General features: G+C 39.2%; 1 protein-coding gene across 1 annotated transcript; it reads right to left on the bottom strand.

Annotated features, from left to right (window-relative positions):
- Positions 1-8503, bottom strand: LOC4333505 (flowering locus K homology domain). The gene is made up of 7 exons (XM_015777033.2): positions 8382-8503; positions 7263-7729; positions 4419-4665; positions 3461-3609; positions 3084-3368; positions 2792-2986; positions 1-430 (listed from the first exon to the last, which is right to left on the bottom strand). The coding sequence occupies exons 2-7, from the start codon at positions 7722-7724 to the stop codon at positions 236-238; spliced, it is 1533 nt and encodes a 510-aa protein (XP_015632519.1). The 5' UTR covers positions 7725-7729; positions 8382-8503; the 3' UTR covers positions 1-235.
- Between the last annotated feature and the right edge of the window lie 12146 nt (positions 8504-20649).

The following is a 20649-nucleotide window of genomic DNA, read 5'->3' as shown; positions in this document are numbered from 1 at the left end:
TTGTTTCCGACGACAAAGGGCAGCATCGGATTACTATATAACTAATCCAGACCACGAGAATAAACATATTCCAAAAGTAAACTGGTTGGGCATACACACGGCAAAAAGAGTAGAAAAAGTAAACTAAGAGCTTAAGGTAGTCGCAGCTGAGGAATCCAGGATTGTCATTATTCGGCAGCAAAAATGTACTACTGTTCATCAACCGACACAAAGCTAAGCTGAGCGTTGCTGATACTTAGTATCCATAGCTTGGGTAGGTGGTGCCACCGTAGCTGCCTCCATTGTGAGGTGCAGGCCCTGCTCCTGAAGCAGCCGATCCGTAGGATGCGCCATATGGTGGTGGGTATGAACCGTAGCTCAGATCAACTGCTGGAGCCGGAGGGTTAGAAGCTGGCGGAGGAGGGCCCTGAGGAGCTTCTGCCATGAAATTCTGCAAGCAACAGATGGTGTTAGCTTAAGAGAAGTAGAAGGATGGAAATTACATCGTAGCAAGGCGTAACGCATGTTCATTTTCCTCTCTTTTGTGATTGCTTCGATCATGTAGTTACAATGCCAATGCTTAATCGTTCTTTCAACAAAATTCATATTTTCCTAAACTACTCCCTACTGCTATAATTCGATGAAGATTAATTTCCTTTATTTTCAAACCAAAAGGGGTAGGCAAGCAACAACCGATATGTGGTTTAGTTTTCTTTCTCATAAACACAGGAGGGCTGCGCTTCATTTCATTAAGAAGAATAAATACATGGGAGATGCCGAAAGGACCGTCCCCCAAAACACTGTCACCACAAAGACGTTCCAGGGTGTTCGATATACCAGATGTGTGGTTTAGTTATTGTGCCAATGATGCCCAAAACACATCACCAAATACATTCAATATGTTTTTGACACTTCACCATGTGTTCGACATTTTCTGATACAGGAGCAACCACCACTATTTTGGAAGCCCATGAAAGGAAGGCAGAAAAGAAGTTCAGTTTGACTTTCTCCCAGGTTAATACAAGGCATTTTGATCTGCAAGTCTTATAGCATGCATCTTCAGTGAACCCACTTTATCGGTCTCCATAACATTTTCCCCTCATCTTATCAGTTCTCCATGGCATTTTCCTTCTTTTCACAAATCATATTGTATATAATCTATATGTACATATTTTCATGGGCTGAGACAAGGGTTAGCTGGCGAGCAGGGACTATATGTTTTTTTTTCTCGAAAACGCAGGAGAACTGCATTTCATTGAAGGGGAAGAGAAAACAAAGTAAAAGTAAAACACAGTAGGAGGACCCGAGCCCTCCCACCGAGACCCACACACCCAAGACCACACCGGGGAGCACTAGCTGCCCAGGTTTGCTATCCCACTAAGGAGCTTTTGAAGGGCTTGCTCCTGCGAAACACCAAAGATTACCCTCATTCTCTGCGCCATTGAAAACACAATCATTGCGATGTTTTCCAAATCTCCCAAGCCACTAAGGTAACCAAAGAGTTAATCCCTTTTTGCACCTCCTTCAGCCGGTCTTTAGTAGCTTGGCTCCACCATCTCAAAAAAGGTTCAGTTTCAGGTTGAGGCGCCACATCAGATAACCCCATCCTCAAGAAGAGTGCCGTCCACACTTGGTGAGAAAAAACACAGGAAATCAAAATGAACATGGATTCCTCACTTTGCTATCCTAAGCAAGGTTCAGGTAGAAGGGAAGCCACGTTTTGGTTATAGGACTCATGCAAGATCCACAATCACAGTTGCATACTACTTTTTTTCTGTCCTCTCGCTTTCCTCTGTAGGAGCCGCAATTCGGCTCCCCACAAAGAGATGGGATTTCTTTGCTGTTGTTGACTAGGTTGCCATTCAAAGCAAGATTTTTATTTTCTTTTTTGCTTTCATCAAGCAGATGTCCTTGCACAGAAAGTCTAGGCCCCTTCTGCAGCTCCAAACATACCCTATATTTTTCATTTGGTCTATCTCTTTGATGGCACCTTTTTCTTAAGGCTTCTAAGTCTCTAAGGCTGTGTTCGTTTCAGAAGGATGGGAACTGATCCCTCCCGCACGGGAAACGGAGCGATTAATTAGCACGTGATTATTTAAGTATTAGCTTTTTTTTTTCAAAAATGGATCAATATGTTTTTTTTAAGCAACTTTCGCATAGAAACTTTTTGCAAAAAATGCACTGTTTAGCAATTTGAAAAGCGTGCGCGCGGAAAACGAGGGGGGAGTTGGGAACCCCTGAAACGAACGCAGCCTAAGGGGATGTTTGGTTGATGCCTAACATTGCCATAACTAAGTTTAGGCTAGTTGTGGCATGGTGGCATAAATGTGGCTTAGAAATAGTTAGCCACAAGTGTGGCATGCTTAGCTCTAAATTTGAGAGCATGACATGTGGGTCCCAAAGTTAAGAAAGTGTGGCATAACACAATTGCGGCAGCAAACCAAACACATGCCTAAAAAACTATGGCATGGCTAAAGTGTGGCGTGGCAAAGTGTGGCAACCAACCAAACAGCCCCTAAGTCTCACTCTCTCTCTCCCTCCCTCTCAGCCCTTACTAATTTGCATATTCACATGCAGTAATATCCATACATGTTTTTCAGATGAAACAAATTATTTGTAGCTATCCAATAGTCAACAACTCAAGAAATGTATAGTGCATTTAGTATAGCTGATATACCATGAGCCATATTTAGATAATAGAATTTGCAGAAATGAAAAAAGGGAAAAAAACAATGAAATGAAGCATGCAGAAGCAGAACATAGGACAATACAAATACAAGTAAGGAACAGAATAGCATGCAAGAAAATATACCTGGACTAGTTGCTGGGCAGTTTGGACTTGGGATGCACTACCAATTATCTCAACTGTCATCTCCCCAGGTGCACCTCTGCTTTCCTGAATAGTTACTGTTGCACCACTGTGCCTACGAATATAGCTAATACTAGCACCAGCTGCTCCAATCACAGCATCAGCATAGGAGAGAGGAATTTGCATGTTGTGTGTAACCTTTTGACGGATGCACATATCAGTAGCTGCCTCGTGAATTAGCATTTTAAAGATAAAAGTACTATCGTGTTTAGCTCAAAGTGCAACAAAAACTGACCTGAGAAGCCACATGTGATGGTGGTTGATTCCCAGAAGCAGAAACACCAGTTGGTGCTTCTCGTCCATAGGCAGAAATACCGTAGTGTGGCTGCTTTTCCATAGAGGGGACATCAGGGGGAGGATAATAATTGTCTTGCGGCCTTGGGGGCATGAACTGTGGATGTCCACCATAACCTGGACCACCAGGAGGGAGGTGGCTTGGAGGAGGGCCCCAAGGTTGAGGTGGGCCCCAAGGCTGAGGAGCTGCCATTGCTTGTTCCCTCTGTGCATTGTGCATTTTCATCTGTAGAGATGAAAATTTAGTGATCAAAGAATGCTTGCAATGAACCCATTTACTGAGAGGTTCACCAGATGCCTGAGAAAAATCTAACTTACTTGCCCTTCAAAAAGAGGAAGAACACTGCGGTCAACAAGAAATTTTCTTAAGTGACTGGCTATCGATTCCAGTGCTTTCTGGACACCAACAGGCTCACCTTGTATCTCCACAACTCTATCATCATTTAGTGCAACAAGAGGCAAAGTCTCTGAAAAGAAAATATGGAATAATATAATAATATTTTTTTATAAGCATAAGACTGATAATTAACACTACCTTTTGCATATTTATCACATATGCACATGCAATATACGTATCAATTAAGAATTCCCCATATGCTATAACAGCATGCCAATACAGATGATCAACCAACAGCAATCAAACTTATAATAATACAACCAAATGTTGTAACAATAACAATTGGAATTGAATAAAACATAATGGTAAAGAGCTCACAATTCTCTATAAAAAAATAATTATATTCAGCTATAAGCAAAACATAGGTCCCAAACCATAGCAACTAACAGAAAAAACAATCATGGCATTCGGTTCACAGATAAAATAAGACTTTTACACTGACATGTGCCAAAGCATCACAAACAATATTATTTCCTCTGATATTAATTAGCATTCAAAAGAACAACAATATTTACAAAGAAAAACCTGAATATGGTTTTCAATATTTCACAGGAAACCAGCTAACAGCTCAGAACATTGCTCTAATTTATTCTTGCTAGACCAAATTCTGCAATGGCATGAAGCAATGGAGATCTAATATGCTTATATGCATATTGAAGAAGCGTGAATTTGTAATTTGGTGTGTCAGTTAAAATTGGCATTAAAAGATGTATCACTGGTTTTCTCTTCATGACAGTCCAAAAAATATGTTCCCTCCCATGCCCTCTATGTAGGAATAGCAAGACAGAGAATATAACCTCAAGGATCCAATGTATGTATTGTATGATATATGAGAAAGAGAAAGAAATATAATGTCTAGAAAAATATGGAAAACCTTACCAACAATACGAACAATGGACTTTGAAGAATCTTGAATGGATTTAATGGTTGCTCCCTGTTTCCCAATAAGGCTGCCAGCTTGGGAAGCTGGTACTAGCAGTCGTGTTGGTCCTACATTACTAATATTTCTTTCAGGTTGACCAGAATCACCATCTGAACCATCAGTTATTCGTTTATAGACTCTAAATAACCCGTCCATAGCTGGAGATATAGGTGCATCTGGCTCATCCTTTGCTGAAATCATTACCTTAAAATGGGAAAGAATATTGTTCACCACATTAATGTAAAAAAGGGGAAAAAAAACTTTACAAAGGCAAAGCTAAATAGTAGATGTACTGGAAAATGGTATGAGAAACAATACGCAGACCAAGATGAACTCAAGAACGCCAGAACAGGTGAAATATGCTATGCTGATACTACTGTACTGAAACATGAGCGATAAAATGTTGTCAGTACCATAACTAGGTTCTTCTAGGTAAACTTCACAATGCCCAATAGCTGAAAGTGTTCTCTGCACATATTTAGGCAAAGAATCTTTCCACATATAAACTAAACAATCAATATTTGTTACGCTAGGATTAAATAAGGACCTAATTGTGGGTGCTGAATATCATCAGATATAATCTCCCACATCAGCTTATTTTATATTAATCCATATTATAGCAGTCAAATTAGCAGTTCAGCCCGCAGCAACAGATCATATCATGCTAAAATGACTACAGAAACAAGAAACACAAAACATTGAATAGCACAATCAACATAGACGGAATTCAAGGAGTATTCACAACCAAGAGACTCGCCATTACTTTTTATTTTAGTCACTATGCTTCTTTACCAAATTCAACATCCCATGGTTATTGTTCACCTTACTATTTTACACTGGTCATATTATATTATTCATCCAATCGTAAAGCCAGATGATGAAAGATTAAATATATTTTTGTTCTTTTTTCAAGTGATTTAAAATTTAATTTCTTCCCTAGTTCATAATTTAAATAGCATGAAAGTACAAAACTTTAGCTAATTCCAGAAGGAATACCAAAAACCTGTATTCATTTTCATGTGTCAGGTTATAAATTAGTATCTAATTCATCATCCAGTCCAATTTTAAATTGCATTTTTTTGTTCTTTTACTTTGTGCCAATGGTGGGATTGTGATTTCCTTTCAGTCAAAAGATCAAATAGGTCGTAGAATTACCAGATAATATGTGGCATGTCTTGAAAAGAATCTTCATCCAATACTCAATACTAGATCATATTTGCAGCACAGAAGCACGAATCCCAACTTTCAAAACCATGTCTGTTCATCGTTTTGGGAATGGTGATTTGATTTGGGGCCTTAGACTGCAGTCACAACCTGTAAACATTAATTTGTGTTACTATTATGAAAGGTAGTCAATTTTGGAGTTTGATCTTCTAGTCTTATTAGTTTTAGAGCCGTTATTATTAATGTGTGCGCAGAGCTTACTTTCCTGCACTTTCTGAGCGTTGTTCAGCTAATATTTGATATCATATTGACTTTACACCTAGATACTAAATGAATGTTTAGAAAGCGAAGAAACTCATAGCTAGGTGTCTTGCAACTTAAAAAGTGCAGTGGAGAATGAATTAATGGTACAGCAGATATATCAGATGTTTGATAAACCATCTGATATTGTGGACCATAAACATCATGGCAACAATGCCATGGAAAATTTTAGCTTTCTTTTTCACAACTATGTTTTATGTGACCAAGACAAATGCACTTGTCGCCATGCATGCTCTGAGATTACTTTTTACTAGTTATATTTGTTTAGCGATTTCCACTAACATTGCATGAAAATATTTTAAGTTGTTTTATTGAAACACTAAATATTTTAAGTTGTACAGGGAAAGAAAATCATTGATCATTCATCGGGACATATATTTTCTCCTTTTGTATTGATGTATTCACAAATGTGAACTTAGCCAATGCTAGGAATGGGATAATAATTATGTTTCACGATTGAAGCTTGATTTTAATCTTATTAACTATAACTAAGATGGCCAGCTTCCCCTAAAGCATTATAAAATCATCCTCAAGGTGCAATAGTAGATTATACAGTTGTTACTCACAGAAGATAAACCAACTGTTCACTATTTTAAGGGTAATATAAGTACATGTAAGTACACCCAAGACCGGAATTCAGCTAAGCTACCTGAAAATTACACAGCCAATCCTCCATTATTTTCACTGGCAATACTAAACTAAATAAATTCTTCATTATTTGCACCTCTGTGTACATTACAGCTGTATGTAATGTAATTTTAATACCATATAAGGCTATGGTAAGTGCATAGTTTAACCACATATCTAATCAGTAACCGCATCTTACAATTCATGCAAGTTCAACAGGACTTCAGTAAAGTATTTTAAATTTCAGCATGGGAACTTCCAGTGCTCAACTAACTATTTTTCTTATGAGTATATCCCCCTGTTACAATGAGCCCTCCAGGTTGCAACAAACAACCACCAAACAGCGCTACAGCCCAACTTTAGATTTGAGCCATCGAGCATGCCAAACTTGTGGCTTTGGCTCCCTAAATATAAAGAGTAAGATGAAGAAATGAGGTGCTTGAATTGCTGCTATGTTGGTAAATCATCCCAATTCTAGATTTATAACATGAAGTCTATAGCTGATTAGTTCCAGATGAGAGCATAAAAATACTAAAAAATTTAGTGTTGCAGTCAACAATTAACGAAACATGACTTCATGCATGGACATGCCTAAACCTAGCGCATAATGACCATGACATCATAAGAAATATGGTGCTACTACTTGAACAAATGAGTATAGTCGATTTTTTATTTCATAGAGAACTTACTGTTCTTTCTGGTACACCAGGCGGGCCATCAAGTATTTTTATGCGAGCTTTAGACTCCTCACACATCTTTTTGATAAACTCCCCTTTGCGGCCAATGATAGCACCTACCTTCTGGGCTGGGATCAGTATACGAAAAACACTCTCTCCTGGCCAACCAGGCCATTTCTTATCAGCCTCTACCGGCAAGCTATCCTGTTGCTTCACTTCCCCATTGTATGCATTATCCGACTCTTCCTGATAAGGGTTTGATGGCTCCTCATTGTACTGATTCTCTGGTTCTTCACTGTACAAACTCACTTGCTGAATGTATGGGTTCCCCTCTTCTACGTTGTCCATGTTATCGGGTTCTTCGTTGTAAGGATGTGACACATCGCTGTAGGGGATCAGTTGTTCTTCATTATAATGATTCTGAGGCATTTCGCCGAGATCATCTGCGTCAAAATTCTCTACCAGTCCATCCATATTTGCTGGTCACGAAAAAAACAAGAATGTCAGACTGAAACCACAAGCTATATCAAATTTATGGAAGATACAAAATTTAAGTTTATCAGGGAGACATGTATGTAATGTATGACAGGCAAAACCCACTGTGGACCTTACTCCTTATTACTTCTGAGGTGTTACACATAGAATTCTATTCTCTTCTACAGTTGTGTACTTCATAGCAGTTTTAATGAGTGGCCAGCCCATGTTTAAACGCTTGAATGGGCAGGTAACCTTGATACCTAGAGGAGATAAGACTTCCTTGAATACTTAGCAGGTATGTATGCTATTATAATGGCATTTACGTTCAATGAGTCATACTACTCCCTCCCTCCGATGATAAATTTAAGGCACATGAACACCCAAGACTTTGAATTTTTTTTAAAAAAAAAAAACATTTGGCTAGGGGGCAGGGGCGGATCCAACCTGGGACAGTTGAACCCCCAAACTTTTGGGGGAACAAACAAACAAAGTGTTACTAGTATTAAGGTTAAGGCTCTGGAATTAAGAGAAGAGCTTCTTCCAGATCTACAAGAGAAGCTAGGGTTTAACGAACGGACGCGAGCAAATTCCAGACAAACGTAGTCCCGGTGGGGTGGGAGAGAGATGAATCAGGAAGAGGATGTGGATGCTCACCTCACCAGGATCCCCTCCCCTCCCCTCCCCTGCTGAGATCGGCGGCGCGACTCGTGTTGGGGAGGCGGAAGGAGCGGAGGAGACGACGAGACGGGAGATCTCTCTGTTTCTTTTACGCCAACGGAAGGAAGGGGAATATACTCGGAGTACCCCACCTTTTATCTCAATTTTTTCACTACCCTATAAAGCCTAGGCTATGTTACACATCTACTACAACTATACTCCCTCCGTTAAAAAAAAAACAAACAAAAACGACCTCATCTAAGTTACTTTTTTTTCCCAAAAGGAGTACTTCTGAAAGTGTTATCCGAATTTGCCTTTAATATCACAACACATCTACTACTACGGCCTTGTTTAGAGAACTAGTCAAGAGTTATTTTAAGAGCTATTTTTAGCATAAGAAAATAGCCCTCCAAAAATATAGCCCTAAGTTGTTTGGATCCAAGGGTTATTTTGAGAGCTATTTAGCCTTTATGTACCTTTCTAGAGAGATAAAGAGAAAAAGACACTTTTTCAGTGAGCCCCACCAAAAATAGCCCCAATTAGCACCCTTTGGGTGGGATAGTTTTTTTGAGTGGGTTATTTTCAAATAGCCCTCAGATAGCTCACCCTTTTGGATCTTTTAGAGCTATTTGGACTATTTGATGGAGGGCTAAAAAATATTTCTTGGATCCAAACAAGGCCTACATCTATATACTTACTGATATACGAGGTCACAAGATTCTCACACGTGAACACTTTTATTTTGTATATGGCATTGTACGGAAAAGCTATCTCGCGCGTACGCGCCGGCGACGCGCAAGCGGAGCGGCGGAGGGTTTCACTTTGTTTTACTTCTTTTTCCGGCGCGTACGCAGAGGTGGTTTGACTTTTTTTTTAATTATTTTCGAAAACACGTATTGACGTAATGACGATAACTAATCTGTTAGTTTTAGATAATAACAATAATTAACATAAGAATTTTTTTAAGTAACATATTAAAAAAAATCTATAGGTGGTGTCAAATTTTGAAAACTTTCAACTCAGATTTGAATTTGAATTTTTGAAGTCAAATTTTAAAAACTTTCAATTTTACATCTCAAATTTTAAAAACTTTCAACTCAAATTTGAAACTTTCAACCCATATTTGAAAACTTTAAACTCAAATCTTGAAACTTTCAACCCAAAAATTGAAAAATTTCAACCCATATTTGAAAACTTTCAAACCAGATTTGAAAACTTTTAACTCACATCTAAAAACTTTCAACTCAAAAATTGAAAACTTTCAACTCAAAATTTAAAACTTTCAACCCTGATTTAAAAACTTTCAACTCAAAATTTGAAACTTTCAAGTCAAGATTTGAAAACTTTCAATTCAAAAATTTTTAAAAACACGTGTGCTAGCAACTAACAAAAATCGGAAAAGAAAACGAAAAAAGGAAATAGCGTGAGAGGTGCGCTAAAATAGGAAACATATGGCAAAAAACCGAATCGATTAGCTAACTCGCGCGAAAAAAAAACGCTAGAAAAAAGAGAGAGAAAATCGGGAAAAGGGAAAGAAACGGTGGCAGGGTGACAGCTGGTGCGCGCGTGACTTCCGTTGTTGGCGCGCGCGCCAGATAGCAATCCCCGGCTTTGTATGCCTAAATAATTAGTTATGTCTATAAACTTGTAATTTTTGCTTTTACTTTTATCTCTTATAATATATGTTGCAATGCACACACCTTTTAGCTGGTAGTTCTTTATAATGATTGGTGACCCACATAGCAATAGTACTTAGAGAAAAAAAAATGCGAGGAACTTGGTAGGAAATTGTGTCGACCGCAAACTTCTCATGCCAATGGCAACCACTAGTTGCTGCTCCAAGCACTGCCACCACACCTCTTTCTCCTCTTCACTTTCGCATGCGCAGCCGCACACTCTAACCACCAAAATGTCTCTTCTCTTTCCTTGTTGTCATGCACGCTATTGTCATGGTCGCCGTTGAGACCGAGCTGTCGCCTTACAGGGACTTGGGGAGGCAGGAGCCGACCAGGCAGAGAGCAGAGATGCTAGATCCGAGATCCTCCTTGCTAGATCTAGCGATTCTCCAAAGAGAAAGTTAGTGTGCGAAGTAGTGGCAGAGTCACTGGACTTGGAGGTGGAGCGATGGTAGAGCCACCAAACTAAACTATTTGTATTTAATGCATTCTTTATTAGTTACTCCCTCCATCCCAAAATATAAGGCTCAACCACTCATAACACAAAGACCAAGAAAACATTTAATCACCTTCTTGTTGGATCACCTTAAGGCACGCAAGCAATGTGATTGGGAGATTTGATGTATAGGATTTAAAACAAATCAATTATATTGGACCAAGAGGTGCTAGTTAATATATGCATGCATGCACGCCTTATATTATGAGACATGAGAGAAAAGTGGTTGTGCCTTATATTTTGGCATAGAGGGAGTAGTGTTTATTATTTTTTAATATATGATAAAATGGTAAAATTGAAATTATTGATATGATGTAGATGAGATAGGGCTCATTAAGGAGCTTTAGCGAGACAAAATAGCTTTTTAGCTCATTAGCGTTAACGAGCGGAGGTGATAAATCTAGCAGTTTATTTGAATAGATCGAGGTGTTGGGCGATCAAATTTTTGCTAGCTTTACCGTATTGTCAGGAGAGGTAATGACCTAGGTAAAGAGTTGATCAAAATGCCACATTAGGTCATTTGCATTGTCACTTGGTTCGAATTCTTTCATTCATATTTCCTTCTCCTTGAGGCCGGTCTGACCGTGGGCTAAATGCCGGTCTGACTGACATGTCTAGGCCGGTCTGACCGGGTGGCCGATGAGCCGAGGTGTTGGCCCCGGCTTGGCGATCCAAAGCCGACACCGGTCTGACCAAGCTGCTGGTGGTCTGACCGGCCGACCCATGACGGTCTGACCGGCTAGCCGTCACCTATGCATTAAATGCACTATAATGACTAGTTTTCTAAACGTTACATGAGAGGTAGGTCTGACCGACCACCTCATGGCAGTCCGATCGGCAAGTATCCGAGGATGGAGATTTCACCCCCAACGGCTAGTTTTTGTGGGTGGTGGTACAAATACTCCCCTACCAGCAGCAAGAGAACTCTCTTGGCACTTGCTTCACTTGCATACACTCCTTGCATCCACTCTCACAATCCTTGAGCATTTGTTCATCCTTGTTGGTATTGGAGAGTTGTTTGAGCCAAGACAAGTGCATTATTTCATTGTTTGACCTAGTCTGACACTTGATCATCTCCGAGCTGGGTTGATACTTGTTATTCTTGGAGGTTGTTGCCTCCTAGACGGTTTGGAGGAGTTGCCCGGTGATCTCTCTGAAAAGATTGTAGAGGAGGCCTAGTGTTGGTTGTGAGTGGTTTGGAGTTCACCACCTTCGGAGTGAAGGAAGAACTACCCTAGTGATCGAGGCTTGGGTAGTCCATTTCGCATGCGTTTGGTTAAAAGGTTGGAATGGGTCGGGTTGGGTTGAACCCATTTTTGTGTGTGTTTGGTTTCGAGGCCGACTCCCACCATGCCCACCCCTTGACGAAGGAGTTCGGTGGCTTCATGGCTTGAGCGGTGAAGTTGGGTTTGTCTCAACGGGGACGTAGGAAACCGATGAGTTTCCGAACCTCGGGTGGAAAATTTCTTGTCTCTTGTCTCATTTACTTATTGCATTTACTTTTGTGCAATTTTCTACCATAGAAACATACTTAAGCCCTTCTCACCCTATGATTGCAAAATATAATCTAGTTGCTTGTTAGTTGTATCCCTCACCTGCCTAGCGACTTAGGTTACTTTTAATTAGGTGCTATGTATTTTTAGTATCGCCTATTCACACCCGCCCCCCAAGTTAAGTAACAACCATAAAAAATAATCAGTTAAACCATTTATTTATTTCATTCAAGACATTTCTTACCTAAACATGGCAGGAGAACTTCGAGAGAAGGTAAGAAAACTAGGAGATTAGTATAGCCCACACACATGAGCAGAAAAGTTGCTCACATTAATCGATAATATACTAATATTATTAAATTTGTTCTTTATCATAATACAGTGTGAAACTAAAACTTTAACCATATATTCTTCCGTTGTTCCATTTTTTTTCTTTTTTTCTCGTTCTTCTTTATTTTCGATAATAATATTCCTAGAGCCAACACTATTACTTCCACATGAATACTACCAACTAGCTCATGTGTGTATGCTCCGTAATATATATTATCTATGCCTTCACATGAGTAAAATAATTATTATATTTGTTAATAATATTGTATTTATTTTTAAAAACTGGAAAGATATTTTTTGCTAAACATAATCTAGAATGCTATAAAGATTAATAATATTGAAACTATATATAGACATATATATATATATATATTGGATAAATTATAAATTGACACTTGTTATGAATCCAATTATCATAGTGCACTATATATATAGTATATTGTTGAAGTGACTTGTGACTTTCACTATTTACTATTTACTAGTTACATACCAATGCATTACAACGGGATCTAGAGATAAAAATATGATTTAGTTTATTTCTAGTCCAGTTATTACTGACGTGTTGAGTTTTTACATTTCTTAGAGGTATTTTAGGTATATTTTTTTTGGCCAATTTGCCTAGTACCATCACAAAAATCACGGAGTTGGAAAATATCATCGTATGTGTCATTGACATGTGGGTCCGGGCCCCACATGTCATTCTCACGTATGATGGTATTTTGCAACTCACATATCTTTGCGATGGTATTTCCCAAATTTTCCCTTTTTTAAAGAGAGGAATTAGTTTTTTTTAATGAAAATTAGAATTTTCCACTAAAGGTTAAACGGGCCACTTAAGACAATATGCCACCTAAGGCTAAATGGGCCAGATCATTCGATACCGATAGACGTCGATACAACTTCATGACTAGCAATGTGGTGGAGATTTTCAACAATGTTTTGAGAAGCATGAAAAAACTGTCCGTGACAACTATTGTGATGTATATATTTTTTAAGTACAATATTGGGTTCGTTGATAAACATAAGTTGGCTACCGCGGAAATCTAGAAAAATTAGGGAAATCCGACAGGAGCAAAAAATGAACTTTGGCTCAACAAACAACGTGTTTTAAGTTTTCTCCGTTCGATTTTTCTCCATGAAGTATGTAAATATGGAGATATAATAACCGTTTGTAGACTTTGAGATTTGGATGTGGAGTTGTAGTAGACTTTTGAGATTTGGATGTGTAGATATCTCCACGGATACGGATGTGTTCCTAAGCTTTCCAGTGAGGTTGTACAACACATACTCCCAAAATTTTAAGCCGGCAAAAAAAAGGATGAAAAAGGGCGAAAAAGGATAAAAAAAATCAAATATGTCCGATAAAATCGAATCCAACTCTATCGCCGCGGTAAAAAAGGGCAAAAAAAAAAAGAATATGTCCAATTCTAAAGAAAAATGAATTACAGGTGACGCGGTAAAAAAAAACAAATCCTAATATATGTGACACGGTTAAAAAAATGCGATACGGTAAAAAAAAACAAATCGAATCCGATTCTATCACGTGGGAAAAAAAACGAATTTGTTCGTTTCCGTTTGGGCCGAATAGGACTTGGTTTAAATTATACTGAGTCCTATTCGGTTAGCATTACTAGGCGAAAGTGCATATATATATATATACATATATATATATACATATATATATATACACACACACATACATACATAGCATAAACCATAAAGAATCACAGCACGTAACAAAGAATCACTGGCAGCCTTATAGCACTTGGGTAAAAGGCAAAACAGCACATAACTCTCCTTTAGTCCAAGAGTTCCGCGTCTATGTCGATGCTAGGTAATCCAACAACTATGTTATATGCATTTTACTTCGTTGGTTGAATATGAGATTGTGTAGTTAATAATACTACATATTAGAGCTTGTTTAGTTCGCGAAAAGAAAATTTTTGGGTGTCACATCGGACGTTTGACCGGATGTCGGAAGGGGTTTTCGGATACGAATGAAAAAACTAATTTCATAACTCACCTGGAAACCACTAGACGAATCTTTTGAGCCTAATTAATCAGTCATTAGCAAATGTGGGTTACTGTAGCACTTATGGCTAATCATGGACTAATTAGACTCAAAAGATTCGTCTCACGATTTCCCTCCTAACTGTGCAATTAGTTTTTTAATTTATCTATATTTAATACTCCATACATGTGTCCAAAGATTCGATGTGATGTTTTTGGTAAAAACTTTCTGGGAACTAAACAGCGCCTTACCTATAGTAAGTATTTCCTTGTGGTTCCCTGTAAAAGACAATGAAATGAAGGTTGAAGACAATCTTTTGAGCAAAACTCAACCAATGAACAAATTGAATATATATGTTACATCTCTTAACATGCATCTCATTTTCCAATAATGCAGCAAAATAACTAATGTAACTTTTTTGTTTATCATCAACAGCTCCAGCTAGCATGATAAATACTGGTGACATGGCATCTACATCGTTGTCCCCACTCTTGGATCATAATGAACAAAGAAGACAAAAGGATAGGGAGCGATATGCACAATTAAAAAAATGGTTTGCAAAAACCGCACAAGAAAAAAAACACCGTTTATAAAAAAATAAGCTACTCTGGAAAACCGAAAAAATGCTAAATTAATGGACGTTTGGGTCGGATAGGGTCCACCATTTTTTTTCATCTCCTACACGGTTTTTGTTTCGTTATCTATTCTCCTGTATTGGAAAAAAGCAAAAAATAAAAACACTCAAAAAAAACAAGCAAAAACGCGCGAGAAAAAGATTGTCAGAAAAAACAGGCAAAAAACACACGAGAAAAAAAAACAAAAAAACATGCGAGAAAAATACGGTTTTCGTCTCATTAAAAATAGCAAAAAAAAAATGCTAGGAAAAAGTTATGACAGTGAGCTTTTCGTTTCAAACTTACCGGGTGAATTAGGTCTAGAGAGTGTGGAATCGGCAATGCCAATCTTAAAGCCACTTTTAACAAGGAAATTATGAAGGCATTCATACCATGCTCTTAGAGCTTGCTTAAGTTCATAGAGCACCTTGTGAAGCTTATAAACATGATTAGGATACTTTAGATCTTCAAAACCTAGCAATTGCTCTACATACACAACTTATTAATTGGACCATTAAGGAATACACTCTTCACGTTCCATTTGGTAGAGCTTGAAATCAAGGTTAGTAGCAAAGGCTAATAAAATTCGAATTGACTCAAGCCTAGCTACACGGTGCAAAGGTTTCCCCAAAATCCAAACCTTTGATTTAGGTGAACCCTTGAACCACTAACCTTGCTTGTTCGGCTAATAAAATTCGAATTGACTCAAGCCTAGCTACTGGTGCAAAGGTTTCCCAAAATCCAAACCTTTGATTTGGGTGAACCCTTGAACCACTAACTTTGCTTGTTCGGCTAATAAAATTCGAATTGACTCAAGCCTAGCTACCGGTGCAAAGGTTTCCCCAAAATCCAAACCTTTGATTTGGGTGAACCCTTAAACCACTAACCTTGCTTGTTCCTTATCACCACGTCATTCTCATCTTGCTTGTTCTGGAAGACCCATTTGGTACCAATCACGTTTTGCCTTGGTCTCTCCACCAATGTCCACACTTCACTCCGTGGTAAGTTGTAACTCTTCTTGCATTGTCATCACCAAATCCGGATCACCGAGTGCTTCTTCTACACTTAGTGGTTAAAAGTTACAAAAGAGTAATATTCACAAAAATTTGCAACTCGAGATCTAGTGGACACTCCCTTGTTGATATCACCTAGAATGTTGTCGGTGGGGTGAACTCGTTGCATGCTTTGGTGTATCCTTGGGTGTGCAAAGTTGATTGGTGAAGATGGCACGTGCATGACTCCTTCATCATGATCCAAGTGTGAGGGTGAGAGATCATTGACTTGGGTGGATGTGGATGGCTCCGCTTGTGTGGAGGAAGAGGCCCATGTTATTGCTCTCTAGGACGAATATCTTCTAGAGCTAACCTCTTGATAGTTTCGCTAGGGTCCTTCTCTTCATCTAGTACATGTGAGTCAACTTGCTATACTTGAGAGCCGTTAGTCTCGTCAAATGTCACATCTCGCGCGATCTCAATAACACCGGAGATTTTTTTTGAAAACGCGATGTGCGCATTCATTTGAACCATATCCAAGGAAGAACCCCTCTTCCACTTTAGTACCAAACATTGAGATCTTGCCTTCTTATTAAAAATGCAGCACCTACTACCGAAAATACGAAAGTATGAGACATTGGGTTTATTACTGGTAAGAAGCTTATAGGGAGTCTTCTTAAGAAGACGATGAAAATAGAGACGGTTGATGGCATGGCATGCGGTATTGACAGCTTTGGCCCAAAAACGGTCCGAGGTCTTGTATTCATCCAACATGGTCCCTGCTATCTCGATGAGAGTCATATTCTTCCTCTCGGCTACTCCATTTTGTTAAGGTGAGTATGGAGCCGAGAATTCATGCTTATCACTTCTTCATCAAGGAAACTCTCCACGCACTTGTTCTTGAACTCTTTGCCGTTGTCGTTTCGGATGTTTTTGATCTTGAGTTCGAACTCATTTTGTGCTCTTCTTGCAAACTTCTTGACTTGCTTGTGTTTCGCTCTTGTCATGAAAAAGAACACCCATGTGAAGCATGAAAAGTTATCAACAATAGCAAGACCATATTTGTTACCTCCATTGCTTAGATAAGCAATGGGTCCGAAAAGGTCCATGTTAAGAAGGTCCAATGGTCTTATGGTAGTCATCACGTTCTTGGCCGGCTGATGAGCTCCAATTAGAGTTTCCCATCTTGACATGCGCTACACACTTTATCTTTCTTTAATTGCACATTTGTTAGTCAAAGGATGTCATCGCCTTTTAGAACCTCGTGAAGATTCCTCATACCAACATGGGCTAGCCTCCGATGCCAAAGCCACCCCGTGTTGGTCATAGCCACTAAGTATGTCTCAAGTTTAGCTTTATGTGATGTGAAAACCACAAGATAAAGCTTTCCGTTGAGAACACCCTTAAAGACTATGGAGGAATCATTCCTTCTAAACATGGTCACATCAACATCGTTGAAAAGACAATTGTAACCCAAGGAACATAGTTGAGAAACAAACAAAAGATTATAGTTAAGAGATTTTACCAAGAGGACATTGGAAATGGAAAGATCATTTGATATTGCAATTTAACCTAATCTCATTACCTTTTCCTTTCCATCATCCTCGAAAACTATGTTGTCTTGTGAAGTGCCATTTGGATCAAGGTAGGAAAACATTGACTCTTCTCCGATCATGTGATTTGTGCATCCACTATCAATCGCCCAACTTCTTCCACCGAAGATATATTCCTACAAGAGATTAATTACTAGTTTTAGGTACCCATACATGGTTGGATCCTCTCATGTTAGTAACAAGTGCCTTAGGCACCCAAAGCACTCTCTTGATAGAAGCACTCTTGCCCCTTAGGCCAACATACTTAGCTACAACACGACCATTAGCATTCGTCCTAAGAACATAAGAAGCATCAAATGAACATTGTGAAGCACACTCATTAGGAAGGATACTTTTGGCCTTAACAAAGTTGTTTAGACCTTGGTCTTCTTGATCATCACACTTTTATCCACCTTGCCTTTTGGTGGAGGAACATACCAAAAACCTTCATGATTGAAGTTGTCCCTTTGATAGCCTAGGTACTCCTTTAGGGCCTTACTACGATGTGAAACTTTAGAAGGACATTGTAAAAGAGTCTCATAAGCTTCTCATTTTGCTTTTGTAAAGCACTCAAAGATGTAGAGTTAGTAGCATAAGCATCAATATCAATATCCTTACACCTTGAGCACGGTTCATTGCTTGGGACAATCTTAGAACAAGATGCCTCAATGCCATCCACTCAGTTGAACTCACTTCCACTCAAGGCGCTAGGTATGGAGTTAGCGGCTTGAGCGTTCTTGTGCTTGTTCTCGTCGTCCTCCTTGGTGGGATCATCGGGTTTCTGCAAATCATAGCCTTTTTCGACTATTCTCCAAATAGACGGGTTAATAGACTTCAAGTGCATCTTCATCTTATGCTTCCAAGCAGGGTATAGGTGCTCATATAAGATGTAGATGTCATGGAAGAGTAATCAAACGGAACTTTGGCTCCGTTTGTTTCACCCTCCTTGCCTTCCTCCTTTTGACCCGACATGATCTCTCCAAGCAGTTAAGCCTAATCTGGAGATTAGGCTCTGATATCAATTAAAAGGGTCAATTAGGCCTAGAGGGGGGTGAATAGGTTGATTTAAAAACTTAAGAAAATGCGGAAGCAGGACTTTCAGAAATTCCTAAAATCACAGAGTATTCGCAAGCGAAAGAAATGCTAGATCTAGTTGCCTACAATAATGAAATACTAGCACAAACAACAACTAGACTTATAGCGGCACAAACAAGCAAAGCTAGAGGAGGGAGAGAGGGATATCACCGAGGTTGTTGCAATATGAGATGTTTCCGAAGTTCGAATCCTTGAGGGTATTCTACTCTCTGTTGCAGAGTTCACAAAGAGCCAGGTTTTCACTAACCCTTTCCTCAAGAGGTTGCATAAAGCACTCCTGCTTGTACTAGTGGTATCTCTTCCCTTTCGAAGGCGAGATCCGACCTACACAAACTTCTTCCGGCCAACCACATGTAGATCGGTGGCTCAAGAATGACACCTAGCCGTCTAGGAGTTCTTAACCTCCACGAGTAACAAATGATGTAAAGATCACTTTGGGAATAAAGCAAGTGCTCACAAATTTTCACGAAGTTAATGTTGGAATAATGGACTAGGCCCAATTTATTCTCAATCGCAAGACCAAAGATCTCCTTTTACTAGAATTGCATCCAATTCCACAATACCCAAACCCCTGCAGTTGGGAAGCACGACAAGTGAACCCTCCTCTGCCCTGATCAAGCGGAGAATGCCTACGAGCGTAGAGGTAAGAAGAAAAGGGTTACCTACTACTCTGTCCCAAAAAAAAACCAATCCTAGCTACGAACCTGGACATGTGTGTTCAGGTTCGTAGCTAGGATTGGATTTTTTTTTATAGGACAGAGGGGGTAGATGAGAAGGAGGATGAGGCAGCGACGACCCCGGCGACGAAACCACGGCGAGCTGCGATGAGCCGGCGAGGAAGGGATTGGGGGCGGAGGTGGCAGCAGGGATAGCTGCCCGATTCGGAAGAGGGGAGAACTCGTTCCTGAATCACGTGCGTGCCATAGAGCTAATATTTTTTTATTTCAATGTTGTAGATTATGAGCATGGAAAATGTGGAAAATCCAGATCTAATAGCCGAGGCCCACCCAAACGGGCCCATTACTGCATCTACAGCTCATAGAGCCTATTGAAGCTATGGGTGGAAAAAAGAAGCTCGAACGGCTCGTAGCGAACTTGGCTTAGATCGGTTTAAACTCGTGGTCTTAATGAGTCAAGTTGAGCTAGCCTTTTAGCCTTTTAGATGGTGAGCTGCTCATTAGCTCGTTAGTAAAACATATCACCATATATTTATATACTCACTGCTTTTTAATCGGTGCTTAGTCTTTTAATTCCATCAAAACTAAACTATTTCTATTTACTGCATTCTTTATTAGTTAGTGTTTATTATTTTTTTAATGTATAATAAAATAGTAAAATTGAAAGTATTAATATGATATAGGTGAGATAGGGCTCATTAATGAGCTTTAACAAGACAAGATTGCTTTTCAGCTCATTAATGTTAACGAGCCGAGTTGACTCGTTATCCACCCCCAATTGCAGCGGTAAGACTTTAGGAGTAGTAGCAGCGTTCTTTTTCTTGTTTTTCCCTAGGTATGAAGTGACTAGGATAGAATGCGGGGGAGATGTCTAAAAATAGCTATATTTTGAGACAAGAGATTTTTTTATGTTAGCACTCGATAATTCACACGTCAATGTAAAGATGCCATTACAATTCATGCCATTATAAATTTGCACGTTTTGAAAATATACCATTACAATTAATTATAAAGATGCCATTACAATATTATAAAAAATTAAGATATGCCACTACTTACCTTTCCAATGCATTTGTTAAATTTTTTGGACGAAATTGCCCATGCCTTCTTTCTTCCTCCTCTATCTTCTCCCCTCTTCTACACCAATCTATAGTGAGCTTGATCCAGTCCCCATCATGCTGGACGCGTCGACTCACTGATGCGGCTTCCCTCCCCTCGTCAACTAACCCATGCAACTCATAATGGACGAGCTAGTCAGTGACTTCCCTGTTGTGCAAGTCCATCCTGCA

This window comes from Oryza sativa, chromosome 3 (genome assembly GCF_034140825.1).
Source record: "Oryza sativa Japonica Group chromosome 3, ASM3414082v1".
Lineage (NCBI taxonomy): Eukaryota > Viridiplantae > Streptophyta > Magnoliopsida > Poales > Poaceae > Oryza > Oryza sativa.
This window is presented reverse-complemented; position numbering and strand designations above follow the sequence as displayed.

Excerpts from the sequence above, each read along its gene's own strand:
- LOC4333505 (XM_015777033.2), bottom strand. The coding sequence starts at position 7,724 with ATGGATGGACTGGTAGAGAATTTTGACGCAGATGATCTCGGCGAAATG. Across the intron at positions 2,987-3,083 it reads CATCACATGTGGCTTCTCAG|GTTACACACAACATGCAAAT; the intron begins GTCAGTTTTTGT and ends ATCCGTCAAAAG. Across the intron at positions 431-2,791 it reads CTGCCCAGCAACTAGTCCAG|AATTTCATGGCAGAAGCTCC; the intron begins GTATATTTTCTT and ends TGTTGCTTGCAG.